At 50.8% G+C, this 19,961-nt stretch overlaps 1 protein-coding gene across 4 annotated transcripts in view; it reads right to left on the bottom strand.

Moving 5' to 3' along the window:
- Positions 1 to 774: 774 nt before the first annotated feature.
- The window catches only part of setd2 (SET domain containing 2, histone lysine methyltransferase), a 108,198-nt gene continuing 89,011 nt past the window's right edge, over positions 775 to 19,961 (bottom strand). Inside the window, exons 17-20 of one of the 4 annotated variants that reach the window (XM_085992558.1) lie at positions 19,650 to 19,802; positions 16,733 to 16,872; positions 2,309 to 2,420; positions 775 to 930 (exon numbers count right to left, since the gene is read on the bottom strand). In XM_085992558.1, coding sequence (XP_085848684.1) covers positions 829 to 930; positions 2,309 to 2,420; positions 16,733 to 16,872; positions 19,650 to 19,802 — 507 coding nt within the window. In that variant the 3' untranslated portion in view covers positions 775 to 828. The remainder of the gene's footprint in view (positions 931 to 2,308; positions 2,421 to 16,732; positions 16,873 to 19,649; positions 19,803 to 19,961) is intronic. The other 3 variants (XM_085992559.1, XM_085992560.1, XM_085992561.1) reach the window with 3 other exon arrangements.

Raw genomic sequence — 19,961 nt, 5'->3', positions numbered from 1 at the left:
GGGGCCCAGAGAGAGAGGGGGGGGGGGCCCAGAGAGAGGGGGGGGGGGCCCCAGAGAGAGGGGGGGGGCCCAGAGAGAGGGGGGGGCAAGAGAGAGGGGGGGGGCCCAGAGAGAGGGGGGGGGCTCAGAGAGAGGGGGGGGGCCCAGAGAGAGGGGGGGGCAAGAGAGAGGGGGGGGGCAAGAGAGAGGGGGGGGCAAGAGAGAGGGGGGGGCAAGAGAGAGGGGGGGGCAAGAGAGAGGGGGGGGAAGAGAGAGGGGGGGCAAGAGAGAGGGGGGGCAAGAGAGAGGGGGGGCAAGAGAGAGAGGGAGGGAGGGAGGGTGCGGGAGAGGGAGAAAGAGTAAGAGAAACTGAAAGAGTGAGAGTGAAAAATAGTGAGTGAAAAAGAGAGCGCGTGTGTGGGACAGAGAGAGTGTCAGCGAGTGGCTCAGCACTCTTTGCGTTGCCAATGTCCCTTCTGTACCGAAGGGATCGGCCTCCTCGCAGAGTACGGCTCTGCAACAGCCAAGTGCCCTCGCTACCTCCCCCTAGCGGCCAGTCTTTGTGCGCGAGTCAAGCCAGTGAGCAGCAGCAGGACAGCCTCGATCCTGCCCCGGACCAAACCTACATCCCCTCGTTCCAGCACAAGCTTTAACAATTGGGAGCAGGCACCCTGGCTGATTTTCCCGTTGCCCTGGGGAGATGCTGAGGGCAACTGTGGCACCTCACCCACTTCACCACCAGAGGTCGGCTAACTCAGCACAGGACTGAGAACCTGGGACACTCCTGATACAGCTTTTGTTGAGATATGACTGAATCTGAATCATAATCCGAATCTCAGGATCCCTTTCTCACCAACACGCATGCTGTACACCCGCACGCACCTGGCTGTAAGAGTTGGGTGTCCCGTCTCCACTTCCATCTAGTCCGTGTAGCTCAGTGAGCATTGGGTCCTAAAAGTAACAAGGAACAAACAATAAGACAACACCTCCAGCTCCCTTTAGCTGACAGACGTCACTCCCTCGGCCTTTAGGATATAACAATCAGCTAACATTGGCGGGTAAGATATTAAGGGGAACAGATAGGGTAGATAGAGAGAAACTATTTCCACTGGTTGGGGACTCTAAGGGCTTGGGGCGCTAACTTCGCCGGGGAAAAATTAACGCCCCCGCACTGGAACTTGAGTGGTTGCGCCCCAAGGGGGAAGCGGGGCACTACTGGAAGTGCCCTGCATCCCTCTTGGGGCGCTGTGAGTCAATATTGCGGCGTTATGTGCCGCAGCGCCACACGCTGCGGTATTGCAGGCCTTCCTCCCCTTCTTAAAGGGGTCTTGTGCAGCGCGACCCGGGGCCCAACTGGGCCCTCGGGGATCGGGAGTGCAGGCAAAAGAGCCCAGCACTCAAGAGAAGTGCCAGTGCCAGGCTCTTGGAGCGCAGCTCGCACTCCACGGGCGGGGGGGGGGGCATTTCAGGAGGTCTGGGACGGGAGTGCAGGCAGGTGCTGGCAGGCGGCCAGCAACAGAAATGGCCGCCCCGCACCTCGCCTTTAAATTGCGCCTCCCTGGCCGCAGGTACGCCCCCCTGACCCCGTCGGACATAGCGTCTGGCGGTAAGTCAGGGGGGCGCTCCCGAAGATCGTGGCCGGGGCGTGAGCAGGGAGCTGCGCACGCCAATGACGTCATCGCCAGCAGCGCAGCGCTACCGGTTAGCGCCACCAGTAACCTCCCGCTGAACTTTGTGGGAGGTGTGGGCAGTGCCGCACCCGGGCGCCAGTTGGTTTGCGTCCCATTAGCGCCCTCTTAAGGCGCTAACGGGAGGCGCAACCAATTGAATTTTTCCCCCTAGGACTAGGGGGCATAGTCCAAAAATTAGAGCCAGACCCTTCAGGAATGAAATTAGGAAACGCTCCTACACACAAAGGGTGGTAGAAGTTTGGCATTCTCTTCCGCAAACGGAGATTGATAGCTTTCTGTTAACCAAAGGTATTAAGGGATATGGGCCAAAGGTGGGTATATGGAGTTAGGTCGCAGGTCAGCCACGATCTCATTGAATGGTGGAGTAGGCTCAAGGGGCTGAATGGCCTACTCCTGTTCCTATGTGAGGAACGCAGAGCAGATGGGTAATAAAATGCTGGCAGGTAAGGTGGCAGAGCGGATGGGCAAGAAACGCGGCGCGGATGAGCAAAGGACGCATCATCGGGTGAAAGACGCAGCGCCATTGACTAACAGATGCGCCACCGCTGAGTGAGAGATGCTGAAATCATTTTGTTTTGCACGGAAATCTGCACAGAGCCAGAAACGCCCCCTCACGGTTCAGCAGCAAGAAACATCACCTTGGCTGGATTTTCATCGTACGTGGGGGTCCCCAGGTCCATTTCGGCTTCGTGACCCACGCTCATGTCGTCGCTGCCTCCGTCCCACAGCGGCGGGTCCCACTGCGTTTGCCTGAAGGAATATACAACATGACCGAGTGAGGCGGGATCTTGGGGTGTTGAGCGAAAACGGTAGAGCACAGCAAGGGATCAGGAGATTGTCGAGAGCTCTGGGGCCCACCCCCAACCAGAGTGCCGAGTGCAGTTCTAGTCAGGTAAAGGGCAATTTAACCAAAGCCTTGGATTGGGCCCGAGCAGAGGCTACGGGAACTGGGAATGTGAACTGCGGAAGAAAGAAGGCCGAGAGGCGACCTTACTGAGTTACAACAGATACTAGGAGTGCATCCAAAAAAGTAAATGGGAATCACTGGTGTTAACATAGGCAAACATCTGTTTCAGTGAACCTTCTTCCCTTCACTTTCCTCTGACCCCATCCCTTCTCCCAATCTCACCCCCTACCGTGTTCTCACTATCCCCTCTGACCTTCCCCTCTCTGACCCCGAACGATCAGTCCTTAGCAAAGGCCTGAGCTTCATCCCCTTACGCCCCCACCTCAATGAATTTCGAGCTCGGCACGATGCCGAGCTCTTTTTCCGCCGCTTTTGTCTCCGTGCCCGCTTCTTTGGCCAGCAGTCTGACCCTTCCGCTTTCAGAATTCCCGTTCTACCTGGACCCCTCCCTCTGGCCTCTTGCCCTCTAGATTTTTTCATTGCAAACTGCTGGCGTGACATCGGCTGTCTCCATTTCTCTGTTCCCCTCACTCACTCCAACCTACCTCCCTCTGAACTTGCAGCACTCCATTCTCTCAGATCCAACCCCAACATTGTCATTAAACCTGATGACAAGGGGGGTGCTGTTGTTGTTTGGCAAACCGACCTCTACCTAGCGGAAGCTGAACGCCAACTCTCCGACACCTCCTCCTACCTCCGCCTGGACCATGACCCCACTACTGAACATCAAGCCACCGTTTCCAAGACTGTCACTGACCTCATCTCCTCTGGCGATCACCCCACCCCCCCCGGCCGCCAACCTCATAGTTCCCCAACCCCGCACATCCCGCTTATACCTCCTTCCCAAGATCCACAAACAGGACTGCCCTGGTAGACCCATCGTTTCAGCCTGTTCTTGCCCCACGGAACTTATCTCTTCCTATCTCGACTCTATCTTTGCTCCCCTTGTCCAGTCTCTTCCCACCTACATCTGCGACTCTTCCGACGCCCTCCGCCACTTTAACAGTTTCCTGGCCCCAACTGCCTCCTTTTCACCATGGACGTACAATCCCTCTACACCTCCATCCCCCACCAGGATGGCCCGAGGGCGCTCCGCTTCTTCCTTGAACAGAGGCCCGACCAGTCCCCATCCACCACCACCCTCCTCCGCCTGGCTGAACTTGTTCTCACATTGAACAACTTCTCCTTTGACTCCACTCATTTCCTCCAAATTAAAGGTGTTGCTATGGGTACCCGCATGGGTCCTAGCTATGCCTGCCTTTTCGTGGGATATGTGGAACACTTTTTGTTCCAGTCCTACTCGGGTCCCCTCCCTCACCTCTTTTTCCAGTACACCGATGACTGTATTGATGCTGTTTCCTGCTCTCGCCCTGAACTAGAAAATTTCATTCACTTTGCTTCCAATTTCCACCCTTCCCCCACCTTCACATGGCCCATCTCCGACTCTTCCCTTCCCTTCCTCGACTTCTCCGTCTCAGTCGCCGGGGATAGGTTATTGACAAACATTCACTACAAGCCCACCGACTCCCAGAGCTACCTGGACTACACTTCCTCCCACCCCGCCTCCTGTAAGGACTCTATTCCATTCTCCCAGTTTCTCAGTCTCTGCCGCATCTGCTCTGACGATGTCACCTTCCACACCAGTGCTTCCGACATGTCTTCCTTTTTCCTCAACCGAGGATTCCCCTCTAGTGGTTGACACGGCCCTTAACCGTCCGTTCTATCTCCCGCACTTCTGCCCTCACCCCTGCCCCACCCTCCCGGAACCATGATAGAGTTCCCCTTGTCCTCACCTTTCACCCCACCAGCCTCCACATTCAACGGATCATCCTCCGCCATTTCCGCCACCTCCAGCGTGATCCCACCACCAAACGCATCTTCCCCTTTCAGCATTCCGTAGGGACCGCTCCCTCCGCAACACCCTTGTCCACTCCGCTATCACCCCCAGCACCCCTTCCCCTTCGCCTGGCACCTTCCCGTGCAAGCGCAGGAGATGCAACACATGCCCTTTTACCTCCCCACTTCCAATAGCCCCAAACACCCTTTCCAGATGAAACAGCGATTTACTAGTACTTCTTGCAATTTAGTATACTGTGGCAAAGCCACCAACGGACTCCTGTATAAATGTATAACTGCCTTTAACAGAGTGCTACAGCACCTATGTTTGTTTACTGTATGTAAATAGCCGTTCTGGATAAACCCCAGAATCAGCATGATGACGTCATCACGTTGGTCACGTGATGCCCCAAACGGCGGGAAACGTGATGATGTCAGAGTGGGAGGTTCCCAACTCAGACCTCGTGAAACCAGCACTAGAAAAGACCTGTTGATTATTTCTCCTGCATGCAATTGTTTGTTCTCTAGTTTCTATTAAACTTTGTTTTATTATCGGACTGACTTGACCTCAGTGCTTCAGTTAGGGATCTGACGATTCCTACATTGGTGACCCCGAGACTTCGCGGACGATTTTCGCGGAGGACGCGCAGAACAAAACGATGGATGTTAATGCAGCGGCTTTGAAGCTCCCTCAATTTTGGGAACAACAGGCGGCCTCCTGGTTCGCCCAAGCGGAGGCTCAGTTCCAGCTTCGGAACATCGTGCTGGATCAGACCCGTTATCTTTACGTGGTCTCCGCACTGGACAGCTCGACGGCTGCACGGATCATCAGTCTGCTGGAGACCCCGCCCGTGGATAACAAGTATGATACGCTTAAGGCGCGACTTATGCAGGTTTTCGGCCTCACGAAAGCGGAGCGCGCGCGACGTTTACTCACACTGCCCGGGTTAGGCGAGTTGATGAGCCAGATGCTCACGCTCCTTGGGTCTGAGCCGCAGTGTTTTCTGTTTCGGGAACTGTTCCTGAGCCAGCTCCCCGAGCAGGTGCAAGCAGCCCTCGCCAGGTCGGAGGCTACGGACGGTGTAGCGCTCGCGGCCGAAGCCGACACCATTTATGCGGTGATGCAGCAGTACTGTGCCACCTCGAAGCGTCCCGCCCCGAAGAATCCCACCTCGGCGCCTCCACTACTACCACGCCCGTTTCGGTCCAAAAGCCAGATGTTGCCGACACCCATGCAGTTTCGCGCCAACGGCACCGAGGAAGCAGCAGCACCGATTGCGTGAATGGAAGAACGACCCCGAGGTCGGTTTCGCGTCTACGATGGCAGTTGGCGATTCCGGGAAATTATTGTATATCACCGACTCCATTTCGGGCCGGCGATTTTTGTGCGACACGGGCGCCCAGTGCAGCATCCTTCCCGCTTCGCTCCTCGATGTCAGGTCAGGGAGGCGCGGTTCTCCACTCCAGGCCGCCAACGGCAGCGCTATTCGTACGTTCGGGACGCAGCAGATCCAGGTGTGTTTCAGCGGGCAACTTTTCCACTGGGAGTTTATAACCACCAAAAATCGCACAGGCAATCCTTGGCGCGGATTTCTTTTGTACCAATGGCCTATTGGTTGATTTACGTAATCGCCATCTGATTCATGCCGCCACGTTTGCCTCCATCCCCTGTTTTCGGGGCTCAGGCACGCCCCACGCGGGTTCCTGCACCGTGCCGGTGCCAGACGACTTCACCCGCCTGCTTGGGGAATTTCCGGATCTCACTCGACCCACCTTCTCGGCGACGATCGCTAAACATGGTGTAGAACACCACATCGCGACGACCGGCCCCCCGGTTTATGCCCGGGCTCGACAGCTGGAGGCCAGTAAACTCGAGGCCGCGAAGGCGGAGTTCGCCACCATGGAGCGACTGGGAATCGTTCGCCGCTCGGATAGTCCCTGGTTGTCGCCGCTTCATATCGTCCCTAAGCTCGGCGGTGGTTGGCGGCCCTGCGGCGATTATCCGTGCCTCAATGAGGTCACGATTCCCGACCGGTACCCAATACCGTACATCCAAGATTTCTCCGTTCATTTGGCAGGCAATTCGTTTTTTTCCAAAATCGACCTCGTCCGGGGGTACCATCAAGTGCCCGTCCACGTCCAGAAGACGGCGGTCATTACCCCTTTTGGACTGTTTGAATTCCTCCGAATGCCGTTCGGACTCAAAAATGCAGCGCAGGCATTCCAGCGCCTTATGGATTCAGTGCTGCGGGATCTTAAGTTTCTCTTTGTGTATCTCGATGACATCCTGGTCGCCAGTGCTTTGAAAGAGGAACATCTACAACACCTGCGCCTCCTTTTTCGATGCCTCCATCAGCATGGCCTTATAATCAACCCGAACAAATGTCAATTCGGACTGCGGCAGATAGACTTTTTGGGCCACCGCATCACTGCGGCAGGGGCACTGCCGCTTCGGTCGAAGGTGGCGGCCATCGCTGCTTTCCCGCGCCCGCAATCCGTTAAAGCGCTCCAGGAGTTCCTTGGTATGGTAAATTTTTACCATAGGTTTGTCCCTCGGGCCGCGCAGCTGATGCGGCCGCTCTACGAGGCAGAGGGAAGCTGAGGAAGGAACCTATGGTTTGGACGCCGGAGATGGATTGCGCTTTCGTGGACACAAAGGATGCTCTCGCAAACGCAACGATGTCGGCGCACCCACTGCCTGGCGCCACCATCGTGCTCACGACGAGCACTTCAGACTACGCTGTAGGCGCTGTGCAGGAGCAATGGGTCGATGGGACGTGGCAACCGCTGGCGTTTTTTAGTTGCCAATGGCGTCGTAACGAGCATAGCTACAGCACGTTCGACAGGGAGCTGTTGGCGTCGTTTCTGGCCATCCGCCATTTTCGTTTTCTATTGGAAGGTCGCCAATTCACCGTGTTTGTGGATCAGAAGCCCCTGACGTTTGCCATGGCCAAGACGGCTGAGCCGTGGTCAGCTCGACAGCAATGACAGCTCACCTTTATTTCCGAGTTCACCACCAACATCCGGCACGTGGCCGGCAAGGACAACGTGGTCGCCTATTGCCTCTCGCGTGCGACTGTCCAGCTGGGACTTGATTATTCACTCATGGCGGCTGACCAAGCGGCTGATCCGGAAACGCAGGCTTTCCGCACTGACTCGTCCTACCTACAGCCAGCGGATGTGCTTTTCCACTCGGCTGGCACCTCCTTGCTCTGCGACGTCTCCTTGGGAGACCCCCGCCCGATCATTCCGCTGTCCTGGCGCAGGAACGTTTTCGATGCCATTCATGGGCTTGCGCACCCGGGCGTGCGGGCTTCACAAAAATTGCTGGCGTCCAAGTTCGTCTGGAGGGGAATGCGAAAAGATGTCCGTGGCTGGGCCAACACCTGCGTCGTGTGCCAGAGGGCTAAGGTGCAGCGCCACGTCAAAGCTCCCGTCGCTGTATTCGAGGTACCGGAGAGGCGTTTTGATCACGTCCATGTCGACCTCGTGGGCCCACTACCACCGTCACAAGGTTTCACACATCTTCTGACCATAGTCGACCGTACCACCAGGTGGCTGGAGGCCATTCCTTTGACGTCCACCACCTCCGCGGATGTCGCCCGGGCTTTTCTTTCATCCTGGGTTGCACGTTTCGGCGTTCCGTCTTGATATTTCATCGGATCGCGGGCCGCAATTCTCGTCTGCTTTGTGGAACGCTGTAGCCTTGGGTTTGGGCACCAAGCTCCATCGGACCACGGCTTACCATCCGCAGGCCAATGCATTATGCGAACGTTTTCAATCGGTCCTTGAAGGCGTCGCTGAAGGCCACCCTCCAGGGGACCGCGTGGATGGACAAGCTGCCGTGGGTGATGCTCGGGTTACGCACAGCGCCTAAAGAGGACCTGCAGGCATCGGCCGCCGAACTGGTTTACGGCCAGCCGCTCCGGGTGCCCGGCGAGTTTCTTCCATCACCATCGTGTCCTTGGTCGGCGGCCGAACAACTGGAGGCTCACCGGGCCGCAGCGCAATCTTTCCGGCCCATTCCGACGTCGCATCACGGGTTGCCCGCGTCCCACCGGAGCTTATGCGAGCTAAATTCGTTTTCGTCCGGCATGACGCCCACCGTAGTCATACATAAGAACATAAGAAATAGGAGCAGGAGTAGGCCATACCGCCCGCTCCGCCATTCAATAGGATCATGGCTGATCTGAATCTAGACTCACGTCCACTTCCCTGCCCTCTCCCCGTAACCCCGAATTCCCTTATCTGCTAGGAAACTGTCTATCTCCATTTTAAATTTATTTAATGTTGCAGCTTCCACAGCTCTCTGGGGTAGCAAATTCCATATATTTACTACCCTCTGAGTGAAGAAGTTTCTCCTCATCAGTTTTGAAAGGGCAGCCCCTTATTCTAAGATTATGCCCCCTAGTTCTAGTCTCACCCATCAGTGGAAACATCCTCACCGCATCCACCCGATCAAGCCCCCTCACAATCTTACATGTTTCGATAAGATCGCCTCTCATTCTTCTGAACTCCAATGAGTAGAGTCCCAACCTACTCAACCTTTCCTCATACGTCAACCCCCTCATCTCTGGAATCAACCGAGTGAACCTTCTCTGAACCGCCTCGAGAGCAAGTATATATTTTCTTAAATATGGAAATCAAAACTGCACGCAGTATTCCAGGTGTGGCCTCACCAATACCCTGTATAACTGTAGCAAGACTTCCCTGTTTTTATACTCCATCCCCCTTGCAATAAAAGCCAAGATTCCATTGGCATTCCTGATCACCTGCTGCACCTGCATACTAACTTTTTGTGTTTCATGCACCAGGGCCCCCAGATCCCTTTCTACTGCAGCACTTTGCAGTTTCTCTCCATTTAGATAATAACTTGCTCTTTGATTTTTTCTGCCAAAGTGCATAACCTCACACTTTCCAACATTATATTGCATCTGCCAAATCTCTGCCCACTCACTTAGCCTGTCTATGTCCTTTTGCAGGTTTTTTATGTCCTCCTCACTCACTGCTTTCCCTCCCATCTTTGTATCGTCGGCAAACTTGGATATGTTGCACTCGGTCCCTTCCTCCAAATCGTTAATATAGATTGTAAAGAGTTGGGGACCCAGCACTGACCCCTGCGGAACACCACTAGTTACTGATTGCCAGCCCGAGAACGAACCATTTATCCCAACTCTTTGTTTTCTGTTAGATAGCCAATTTTCCACCCATGCCAGTATATTACCCCCAATCCCGTGATTTTTTAATCTTGATCAGTAATCTTTTGTGTGGAACCTTGTCAAATGCCTTTTGGAAGTCCAAATACACTACATCCACTGGTTCCCCTTTATCCACCCTGTATGTTACATCCTCAAAGAATTCGAGCAAATTTGTCAAACATGGCTTCCCCTTCGTAAAACCATGCTGACTCTGTCCTATTAAATTATGTTTATCCAAATGCTCTGTTACTGTTTCCTTAATAATGGACTCCAACATTTTACCAACCACAGATGTTCGGCTAACTGGTCTATAGTTTCCAGCTTTTTGTCTACTTCCCTTCTTAAATAAGGGTGTTACATTAGCAGTTTTCCAATCTGCCGGGACCTTTCCCGAGTCCAGGGAGTTCTGGAAAATGATCACCAATGCATCCACAATCCCTACCACCACTTCTCTCAAGACCCTAGGATGTAGGCCATTAGGTCCGGGGGATTTATCCGCCTTAAGTCCCATTATTTTATTGAGTACCATCTCCTTAGTGATTTTAATCGTGTTTAGCTCCTCCCCCCCCCCCCCCCCATTGCCCCCTGTTTGTCCAGTGTTGGGATATTTTTAGTGTCCTCTACTGTAAAGACTGATACAAAATATTTGTTCAGCGTCTTTGCCATCTCCATGTTCCCCACCACTAGTTTCCCGGTCCCATCGTTCACTTTAGCCACCCTTTTTCTTTTTATATAGCTGTAGAAACTCTTGCTATCCGTTTTTATATTTTTTGCTAGTTTACTTTCATAATCTATCTTCCCTTTCTTAATTAATCTTTTAGCTATTGTTTGCTGGCTTTTAAATGCTTCCCAATCTTCTATCCTCCCACTAGATTTGGCTAATTTATATGCCCTGGTTTTCAGTCGAATACTATCCTTTATTACTTTACTAAGCCACGGATGGCTGTCTTTTCTTTTACTCCCCTTTTTCCTCAGTGGAATATATTTTTCTTGAAAGATGTGAAATATCTCCTTGAATGTAGACCACTGCTCTTGTACCGTCTTACACTTTAATCTGTTTTCCCAGTCCACTTTAGTCAATTCTACTCTCATTCCTTCATAGTCTCCTTTATTTAAGCTCAGTACGCTGGTTTGAGATCCAACTCTCTCACCCTCAAACTGAATTTGGAATTCAACCATATTATGGTCACTCATTCCAAGGGGATCCTTTACTAGGACATTTTTGATTAATCCTGTCTCATTACACAGGACCAGATCCAAGATTGCCTGCCCCCTGGTTGGTTCAGTTACATACTGCTCAAGGAACCCGTCCCTAATACACTCTATGAACTCTTCCTCAATGCTGCCATGCCCAATTTGATTAGTCCAGTCAATATGAAAGTTAAAATCCATGATTATTGCTGTTCCCTTATTACAAGCCCCAACTATTTCCTGATTTATACTCCAACCAACAGAGTTGCAACTGTTAAGAGGCCTATAGACTACGCCCACTAGTGACTTTTTCCCCTTATTATTCCTTATCTCCACCCAAACTGTTTCACTATCCTGATCCTTTGGCCCAATATCATTTCTGACTATTGCAGTGATTCCATCCTTGGTTAACATAGCAACCCCACCTCCCTTTCCTTCCTGTCTGTCTGTCCTTCCCAATTGTCAAATACCCATGTATGTTTAGTTCCCAGTCATGATTATCTTGCAGCCATGTTTCCGTAATGGCCACCAGATCATACCCATGTGTAGTTATTTGCACCGTCAACTCGTCAATTTTGTTACGAATGCTGCGTGCATTCAGATAAAGAACTTTCAAATATGTTTTCTGACAATTTATTCCTGCTTTTACCCCTTTTACTAGTTTACCTTTATCATTATATACATTCTGTCCCTTCCTGACACGCTCTGGTTTTAATTCCCCCACTGCTACCTTGCTCTATTGCCTTCTCCGCTGTCACTTTTATTTTTCGCTCGCTTAAAACCTCCCTCACCACTAAATTAGTTTAAAGCCCTCTCTACAGTCCTCTCACGCCTCCATATACAGGCCCTTTCCAGGTACTGCAGGCGGGCGCCAAGAGTTTTTTAGTGGACGTCGGGGGCAAGCCTGACCACATTTCCGTGGACCGCCTCAAGGCCGCACACCTGGACCTTGAACAACCGGTCGAGGCAGCGCAGCCACTGCGTCGTGGGCTGCTGCCCGTGACCACCTCGCCTGACCCGACTGTTCCGCAGACCAGCTCATCGTCGGACCTGCCCATTCCTCTCCAGGAATATCGGAGTCGTTCGGACAGGCTTGTCCGACCTCCTCTGCGATTGACTTTTGAGGTTAAAGACACTTCTGGTGGGGCGCATGTGGCAAAGCCACCAACGGACTCCTGTATAAATGTATAACTGCCTTTAACAGAGTGCTACAGCACCTATGTTTGTTTACTGTATGTAAATAGCCGTTCTGGATAAACCCCAGAATCCGCATGATGACGTCATCACGTTGGTCACGTGACGCCCCGAACGGCAGGAAACGTGATGATGTCAGAGAGTGGGAGGTTCCCAACTCAGACCTCGTGAAACCAGCACCAGAAAAGACCTGTTGATTATTTCTCCTGCATGCAATTGTTTGTTCTCTAGTTTCTATTAAACTTCGTTTTATTATCGGACTGACTCGACCTCAGTGCTTCAGTTAGGGATCTGACGATTCCTACAATACTGTATTCGCTGCTCACGATGCGGTCTCCTCTACATTGGGGAGACCAAACGCAGATTGGGTGACCGCTTTGCGGAACACCTCCGTTCAGTCCGTAAGGGGGACCCCGAGCTTCCGGTTGTCTGTCACTTTAATTCACCGCTCCACTCCCACTCGGACCTCACTGTACTTGGGCTCTTGCATTGTTCCACGGAAGCTCAGCGTAAACTCGAGGAACAGCACCTCATCTTCCGATTAGGCACTTTACAGCCTTCTGGACTCAACATAGAGTTCAACAATTTCAGATTATAACCCCGGCCCCTATCACATATATATATTTTATCCACACTTTTGTTCTGTTCTTCTCCCCGACATGGCAGCTGTCTTCCATTCCGCCAGCACAATTTACACTTCATCTAGAGCCATCTTTTGTTTCTTAACCTGTCCCATTACCATCTCCTTTTGCCTTGAATATCTCTTAATGTCTCTCAATCTCTCCTGCCTTCTATCCTATCACAGGCCTTCCCTTTTGTTCTTTCATCCCCTCCCCCATTTCCCAGCCACTACACTTGCTTAAAAATCTGTTCCATTTCCTGCTTTTTTCCAGTTCTGCCAAAAGTTCATCGACCTGAAACGTTAAATCTGTTTCTCTCTTCACAGATGCTGCCTGACCTGCTGAGTTTCTCCAGCATTTTCTGTTTTTATATCTGTTTCAATGATATTGGTCGAGGGATAAATGTTGGCGAGGACATTGGGGAGAACTCCCCTGCTCTTCTTCAAAATAGTGCCATGGGAACCCAAGTGGGCAGACAGGGCCTCTAATTAACATCTTATCCAAAAGACGGCACCTCTGACAGTACAGCACTCCTTCAATACTGCACTGAAGAATCAGCCTAGGTTATGTGCTCAAGCCTCTGGATTGGCAAGAGTGCTACCACTGAGCCAAGCTGACACAAAGGGAATGAGTCCACTGGCCTAGAATTCTCAAATAAAAACAGAAAATGCTGGAACTACTCAGCAGGTCAGGCAACATCTGTGGAGAGAGAAACAGAGTTAACGTTTCAGGTCGATGACCTTTCGTCAGAACTGGAAAAAGCTGGAGATGGAACAGGTTTTTAAGCAAGTGCAGGGGCAGGGAGAGGGGGGAGGGGAGGAAAGGACAAAAGGGAAGGTCTGTGATAGGATGGAAGGCAGGAGAGATTAAAAGACAAAAAGGGATGATGGTGCAAAGCAAAAGGAGATGGTAATGGGACAAGTTAAGGAAAAAAAATGGCTCCAGGTAGAAACATAGAAGATAGGAGCAGGAGTAGGCCATTCGGCCCCTCGAGCCTGTTCTGCCATTTAATGAGATCATGGCTGATTATCCAAATTCAGTACCCTGACCCTGCTTTCTCCCCCTATCCCTTTAGCCTTAAGAAATATATCTAACTCCTTCTTGAATATATTTAATGAATTGGCCTCAACTGCTTGTGGTACAGAATTCCACAGGTTCACCACTCTCTGGGTGAAGAAATTCCTCCTCATCTCTGTCCTAAATGGCTTACCCCTTATCCTTAGACTGTGACCCCTGGTTCTGGACTCCCCCGCCAAGGGGAACATCCTTCCTGCATCTAGTCTGTCTAGTCCTGTTAGAATTTTATAAGTTTCAATGAGATTCCCTCATTCTTCTAAACTCCAGCGAATATAAGCCTAATTGACCCAATCTCTCCTCATAAGTCATTCCTGCCATCCCAGGTATCAGTCTGGTGAATCTTCGCTGCACTCCCTCCATGGCAAGAACATCCTTCCTCAGATAAGGTGACCAAAACTGCACACAATACTCCAGGTGTGGTCTCACCAAGGCCCTGTACAACTGCAGCAAGACATCCTTGTTCCTGTACTCGAATCCTCTCGCTTTGAATGCCAACATATCATTTGCCTTCTTAACCGCCTGCTGCACCTGCATGCTTACCTTCAGCGACTGGTGCACAAGAACACCCAGGTCTCTTTGTACTTCCCCTTCCCCCAATCTATTGCCGTTCAGATAATAATCTGCCTTCCTGTTTTTGCCACCAAAGTGGATAACCTCGCATTTATCCACATTATACTACATTTGCCATGCATCTGCCCAATCACCCAACCTGTCCAAATCATCCTGGAGTTTCTCGGCATCCTCCTCACAGCACACACGCCCACCCAGCTTTGTGTCGTCTGCAAACTTGGAGATAGTGCATCTAGTTCCCTCGTCTAGATTATTTATATATATTGTGAATAGCTGGGGTCCTAGCACCGATCCCTGCAGTACCCCACTAGTCACTGCCTGTCACTCGGAAAAAGACCTGTTTATTCCAACTCTTTGCTTCCTGTCTGCCAACCAGTTCTCTATCCAAGACAGTATACCTTACCCCCAATCCTGTGTGCTTTAACTTTGCACGCTAATCTCTTATGCGGGACCTTATCGAAAAGTCCAAATACACCACATCCACTGGTTCTCCCTTATCTATTCTACCAGTTACATCCTCAAAAAATTCCAGTAGATTAGTCAAGCATGATTTACCTTTTGTAAATCTATGTTGACTTTGTCCGATCCTGTCACTGTTTCCCAAGTGCTCTGCTATTACATCTTTTATAATGGTCTCTAGCATTTTCCCCACTACCGATGTCAGACTTACCGGTCTATAATTCCCCGTTTTCTCTCTACCAACTTTTTAAAATAGTGGGGTTACATTAGCTACCCTCCAATCCATGGGAACTGTTCCAGAGTGTATAGAATTTTGGAAGATGACCAGCAATGCATCTCCGGCCTTCAATCCCGTCAATTTCCCTACAAATACTGATTTCATTCAACTCCTCCCTCTCATTAGAGCCTATGTTCCCCGACATCTCTGGGAGGTTATTTGTGTCCTCCTTTGTGAAGACAGAGCCAAAGTATGTATTTAATTGGTGTACCATTTCTTTGTTCCCCATTATAAATTCCCCTGATTCTGACTGCAAGGGACCTACGCTTGACTTCACCAATCTTTTTCTCTTCACATATCTATAAAAGCTTTTACAATCAGTTTTTATGTTCCCTGCAAGCTTACTCTCATACTCTATTTTCCCCCTCTTAATTAATCCCTTTGTCCTCCTTTGCTGAATCCTAAACTGCTCCCAATCCTCAGGTTTGCTGCTTTTTCTGGCCAAATTATATGTCCTGTCCTTGGATCTTATGCTATCCCTAATTTCTCTTGTTAGCCACGGTTGAGTCACCTGATGGTAGGCAGGAGAGATTAAGAGACCTTAAGAGATGGTGCAAGGCAAAAGGAGATGGTAATGGGACAAGTTAAGAAACAAAAGATGGCTCTAGATGAAGTGTATATGGCACTAGCAGGAGAGACAGCTGCCATGTGGGAGAGGAAAAAAAAAATAAATAAATGGGAAAAAAAGGATAGGGGCAGAGGTTATAATCTGAAATTGTTGAACTCTATGTTGAGTCCAGAAGGTTGTAAAGTGCCTAATCAAAAGCTGAGGTGCTGTTCCTCGAGCTTACGTTGAGCTTCATTGGAACAGTGTAAGAGGCCGAGGACAGCGAGATCAGAGTGGGAGTGGAGCGGAGAATTGAAATGACAGGCGACCGGAAGCTCGGGGTCCCCCTTCCAGACTGAACGGAGGTTTTCCGCAAAGCGGTCACCCAATCTGCGTTCAGTCTCCCCAATGTAGAGGAGACCGCATCGTGAGCAGCGAATACAGTATATTAAATTGCAAGCAGTACAAGTAAATCGCTGTTTAACCTGGATGGAATGTTTGGGGCCCTGGACAGTGGGAAGGGTGGAGGTAAAAGGGCATGTGTTGCATCTCCTGTGCTTGCACGGGAAGGTGCCGGGCGAAGGGGAAGGGGTGTTTGGGGGTGATAGAGGAGTGGACTAGGGTGTGGTGGAGGGAGCGGTCCCTTCGGAATGCTGAAAGGGGAGGCGAGGTGAAGATGTGTTTGGTGGTGAGATCACCAGTTCTGACGAAGGGTCATCGACCTGAAATGTTAACTCTGTTTCTCTCTCCACCGATGCTGCCTGACCTGCTGAGTATTTCCAGCATTTTCTGTTTTTATTTCAGATTTCCCACATCCTCAGTATTTTGGTTTTGTATTTGGCCTAGAATTCTCTCCTTCTGTGCTATAAAATTCTATGATTCTAAAAGTGTATAAACCACACCCCCTCCCCCACATACTGAAGTGAATGACTGCAAGATATCCTCTGCAAACACTTTCAGGGGGTGAAAGGCAGCGGAACAGCTTGCCATCCTGATTGAGTACAGATATCCAGTTCTTTATGGTCAGTGGCTCATCAGCCACAGAAGCAGCTCCCCCTACCACCCCTCTGGGCCGAATGGCTACAATCACGCACTGCCTTGCATTACGGGATTTACACCCTTCTACCAGGCTGTTGGGATAAATAAGCTGAGATGTGAGGGGGGATGGACTCCCACAAAGACCAACCTGGTTATCACGTGGTAATAGTAAATCTTTCCCTCGGGGTCCCGGGCGGTCTTCCAGTTGGAGGGGAGGACGATGGTCTTCGGCTTTGGAGGTGAAGGAGGTGGCAAATCGAGAAGGTTGTTGACAACTAGGAGTTCCTGCTGGAGATTACAGATACAGTAGTCATTTAAAAAAAAGTGACAATCAGACGACAGCCTGTGCTGCATCGAAGCTGTAATACCTGAAGAAACACAAGGAAAAGTTAAGGTGGAGTGCTTCCTGCCCACATGGCTGAAAGAGCTTACTCAGTAAGTGGCTGAGCCAATACAGACCAAGAGGCCCCAGGTCCATTGGGGGAGCTGGGATAGTGGTGCCATAGTTGCTCCATGGGGGTGGGGAAAATCAGCAAGGGTTCCCGCTTCTGCTTCGGATGAGTGACTCCCCATTGGAAAGTGCTTGTGCGTGTACATCCTATGAGGATCCTGCCAACATTTGCTGTCAAGGACTCACACGCGAAGAACGGCCATTTGGGCAAAGTACCGCAGAGTGCCCGGTGCGTCGAATCTCAGCCATGAGCCACGTTTTCATCAGAGTTGGGGAGGGAGGGAAAAGGGAGGCAAAGAAAGGTCATTTGGCCTGTTGAAATCCATCAGCTCTCTAAAGGACAATAAAACAAGGTTATTATTTATTAATTCTCACGAAGTGGGTGTCGATGACAAGGGTGGCATTTATTATCCATCCCCAGTTACCACAAGGTGGTGGTGTTGGGCCTTCTTCTTGGAGCGGTTTGGTACAACAGAGTGGCTTGACATGCCACTTCAGAGGGTGGATAAGAGTCAACCACGGCATGGGACTGGGGTCGCATATAGGCCAGACCAGGCAAGGGCGGCAGTTTCCCCTCCCTAGAGGATAAAAATGAATCAGTTGGGGTTTTTAATGACAATCAGACAGCTTCATAGTTACTTTTACTGATACCAGCTTTTTATTTCCAGATTTTGTAAACTGAAGTCAAATTCTCAAACTGCCATCATGGTGGGATTTGAACTCCTGTTCTCTGGATTACGAGTCCAGTCACACAACTGCTTCGCTACCATACCTTGACGTGTGCAGAATTGCTATGGCTGCTAATCAAGAACAACCTTTTCAGAACCATTTCAGCCATAGCCCTGCTTCCAACATAGTCCCAGACAAACAAGGCAGCTTGCATGTGTTACAAGGGCAGGGAACAGTACCTGGTGGGTGGCCCCATTTCCTGCCCCCCGCCCACCCCCCCGCTGAGACAGGTTAGCGAAGGTAAATGTCTGCTACCTGCCACGGGCGCTGCAGTTCCACCCCAAATTCTGGTGAGCGATACGGTTTACACGTTGCTGGCTTGTGGAGTCTTTCCCCCCAGGATCATGGACCACCCACAGCCAGAAGCTGAGGACATTCAATTGTTTCAAAGTCAAGCAGCTCCCCATCCGTAAACCTTGTACAGGTGAAGTCATTCCCGTGTAGCCACCAGGAATGAAGCCCAGGCAATGGGAGCTAGGCCTTGGAGTAATTGGGAATGGGAGCTAGGTAAATGGCAATAAATGGGTATGGGACCCAGATAATGGAGGTTAATGGAAATGGACCCAGGTAATGGGAGTGAACAGGAGTCGGACCAAGGTAGGCTTGTTTATTTTTATTTTTTAAAATAGCTCATTTATATTTTGAGAATAGAGTGACAGTGTCCATATCAAAACCACAGAGAGAAAAGTTCCTGCACTTTTCTGATTACATTTTGTGATGTTCAGTTCTGATGAAGGATCTGAAACTGAAACATTACTGTCTTTTCTCGTTCAGGTACTGACGGGCCTGCTCTGTATTTGCAGCATTTGCTGATTTTATTGCCGATTTCCAGTTTTTGTGTTTTTTTTCTGCTCAGTGAAAGATCCCTTGGATCGAAGTTCTCCCCGAGTCCGGCCTATAAACCTCCCCAAACTAACACTTCAATACAGATTAATGGGGCATTCATCTCATGCGCAATGTTCCCATTAATTTTTTTATTGGGTGCGTGGTCCCTTTAAAGGGCTGCGCGGCCCATTCAAAATACCGCGCATGCACGGTTTTTGGCAAGCCAGCTGCGCGGGAGGTCCAGAGAGCTGCGCGGCCACGCAGCTTAAAGGGAACATTGCTCGTGTTATGTGCATGAGTGTGTCGGTGTATAGGGCTATGTGTGCACATGTGTACGGGTTTGTGTGCGCATAATATGTCAGTGTGCATATATGTATGTCAGTGTGCATGGGGCTGCCTGTGTGCATGTGAATACGGGTGTCCGTGGGTGTCTGCGTGCATCTGCGCGTGTGCCCGGTCACGACCGGTGTGTCTGTGTACATACATGCAAGTGTCTACATAACAGACACGGCAACAAAAATAGGACGCTGTCTGTTGGTGGCGTTGTTTTTGTATCTTCACACTCGGGAGCTGCAGGCTGATTAACAGTCCGACAGGCCACGACGTTAATTCTCCTTCCATGGCTAGAACCATCTTTGTATCAGCTGGTAGGGTGGTTAGTCCTATATGGCGGGAGGGTTTTATGGGCACCCACAACCCACACAGTGGGGGCACCCACACCCACACGTATCCCACTGAATGTCAACCCAGAAATTCAGATCTGGAATTACTGTCTCCTCACGCTGCCACTGTCTGGAGCAGGGATCAAACCCTGCGCCTTCTGAATCAGAGGTGGGAACGTTACCACTCAGCCAAAGACCCACTCTGGCCATATTGTGCAGCACTTTCAGACATCTTGATGCCGTGATAAGTTTCGCATAAACGTAAGGTATGAATTTAATCCAAGCCTTGGGCTACTCTGCAATAATTGTGCACAGAGGGGATGGGGTGAAGGGTGGGGAGAAGGATGGAGGGGTGTTAAGAACGACGCCATGACGAGACAGATTGGCACAGGAGGTACCTGCTGTACAGTCTGCGGTTGCCCGGGTTGCTGGTAGGATGGGGCCGATGATGTGACGAGCATTCCCGCTGCCGGCTGTGCGACAGCACCTTGCGGGTGAGCCAGGAAACACTGCTGCCCCTGCGCGCATTCAGGACTCGACTGAGCGTAACTCTGCAATGAGCAAAGACATAAAGACAGAGGGGGACAGAAAAAGACACACACACACACACACACATACACACACACACAAACAAACACACAGAGACAATTGAAAGAAAGACTTGCATTTATACACTCCCCACCCCACCCACTACGTCACAGGAGATTGAT

This window comes from Somniosus microcephalus, chromosome 7, assembly GCF_052327205.1.
Source record: "Somniosus microcephalus isolate GS21.2 chromosome 7, FLI_Smic_1.0, whole genome shotgun sequence".
Classification (NCBI taxonomy): Eukaryota; Metazoa; Chordata; class Chondrichthyes; order Squaliformes; family Somniosidae; genus Somniosus; species Somniosus microcephalus.
This window is presented reverse-complemented; position numbering and strand designations above follow the sequence as displayed.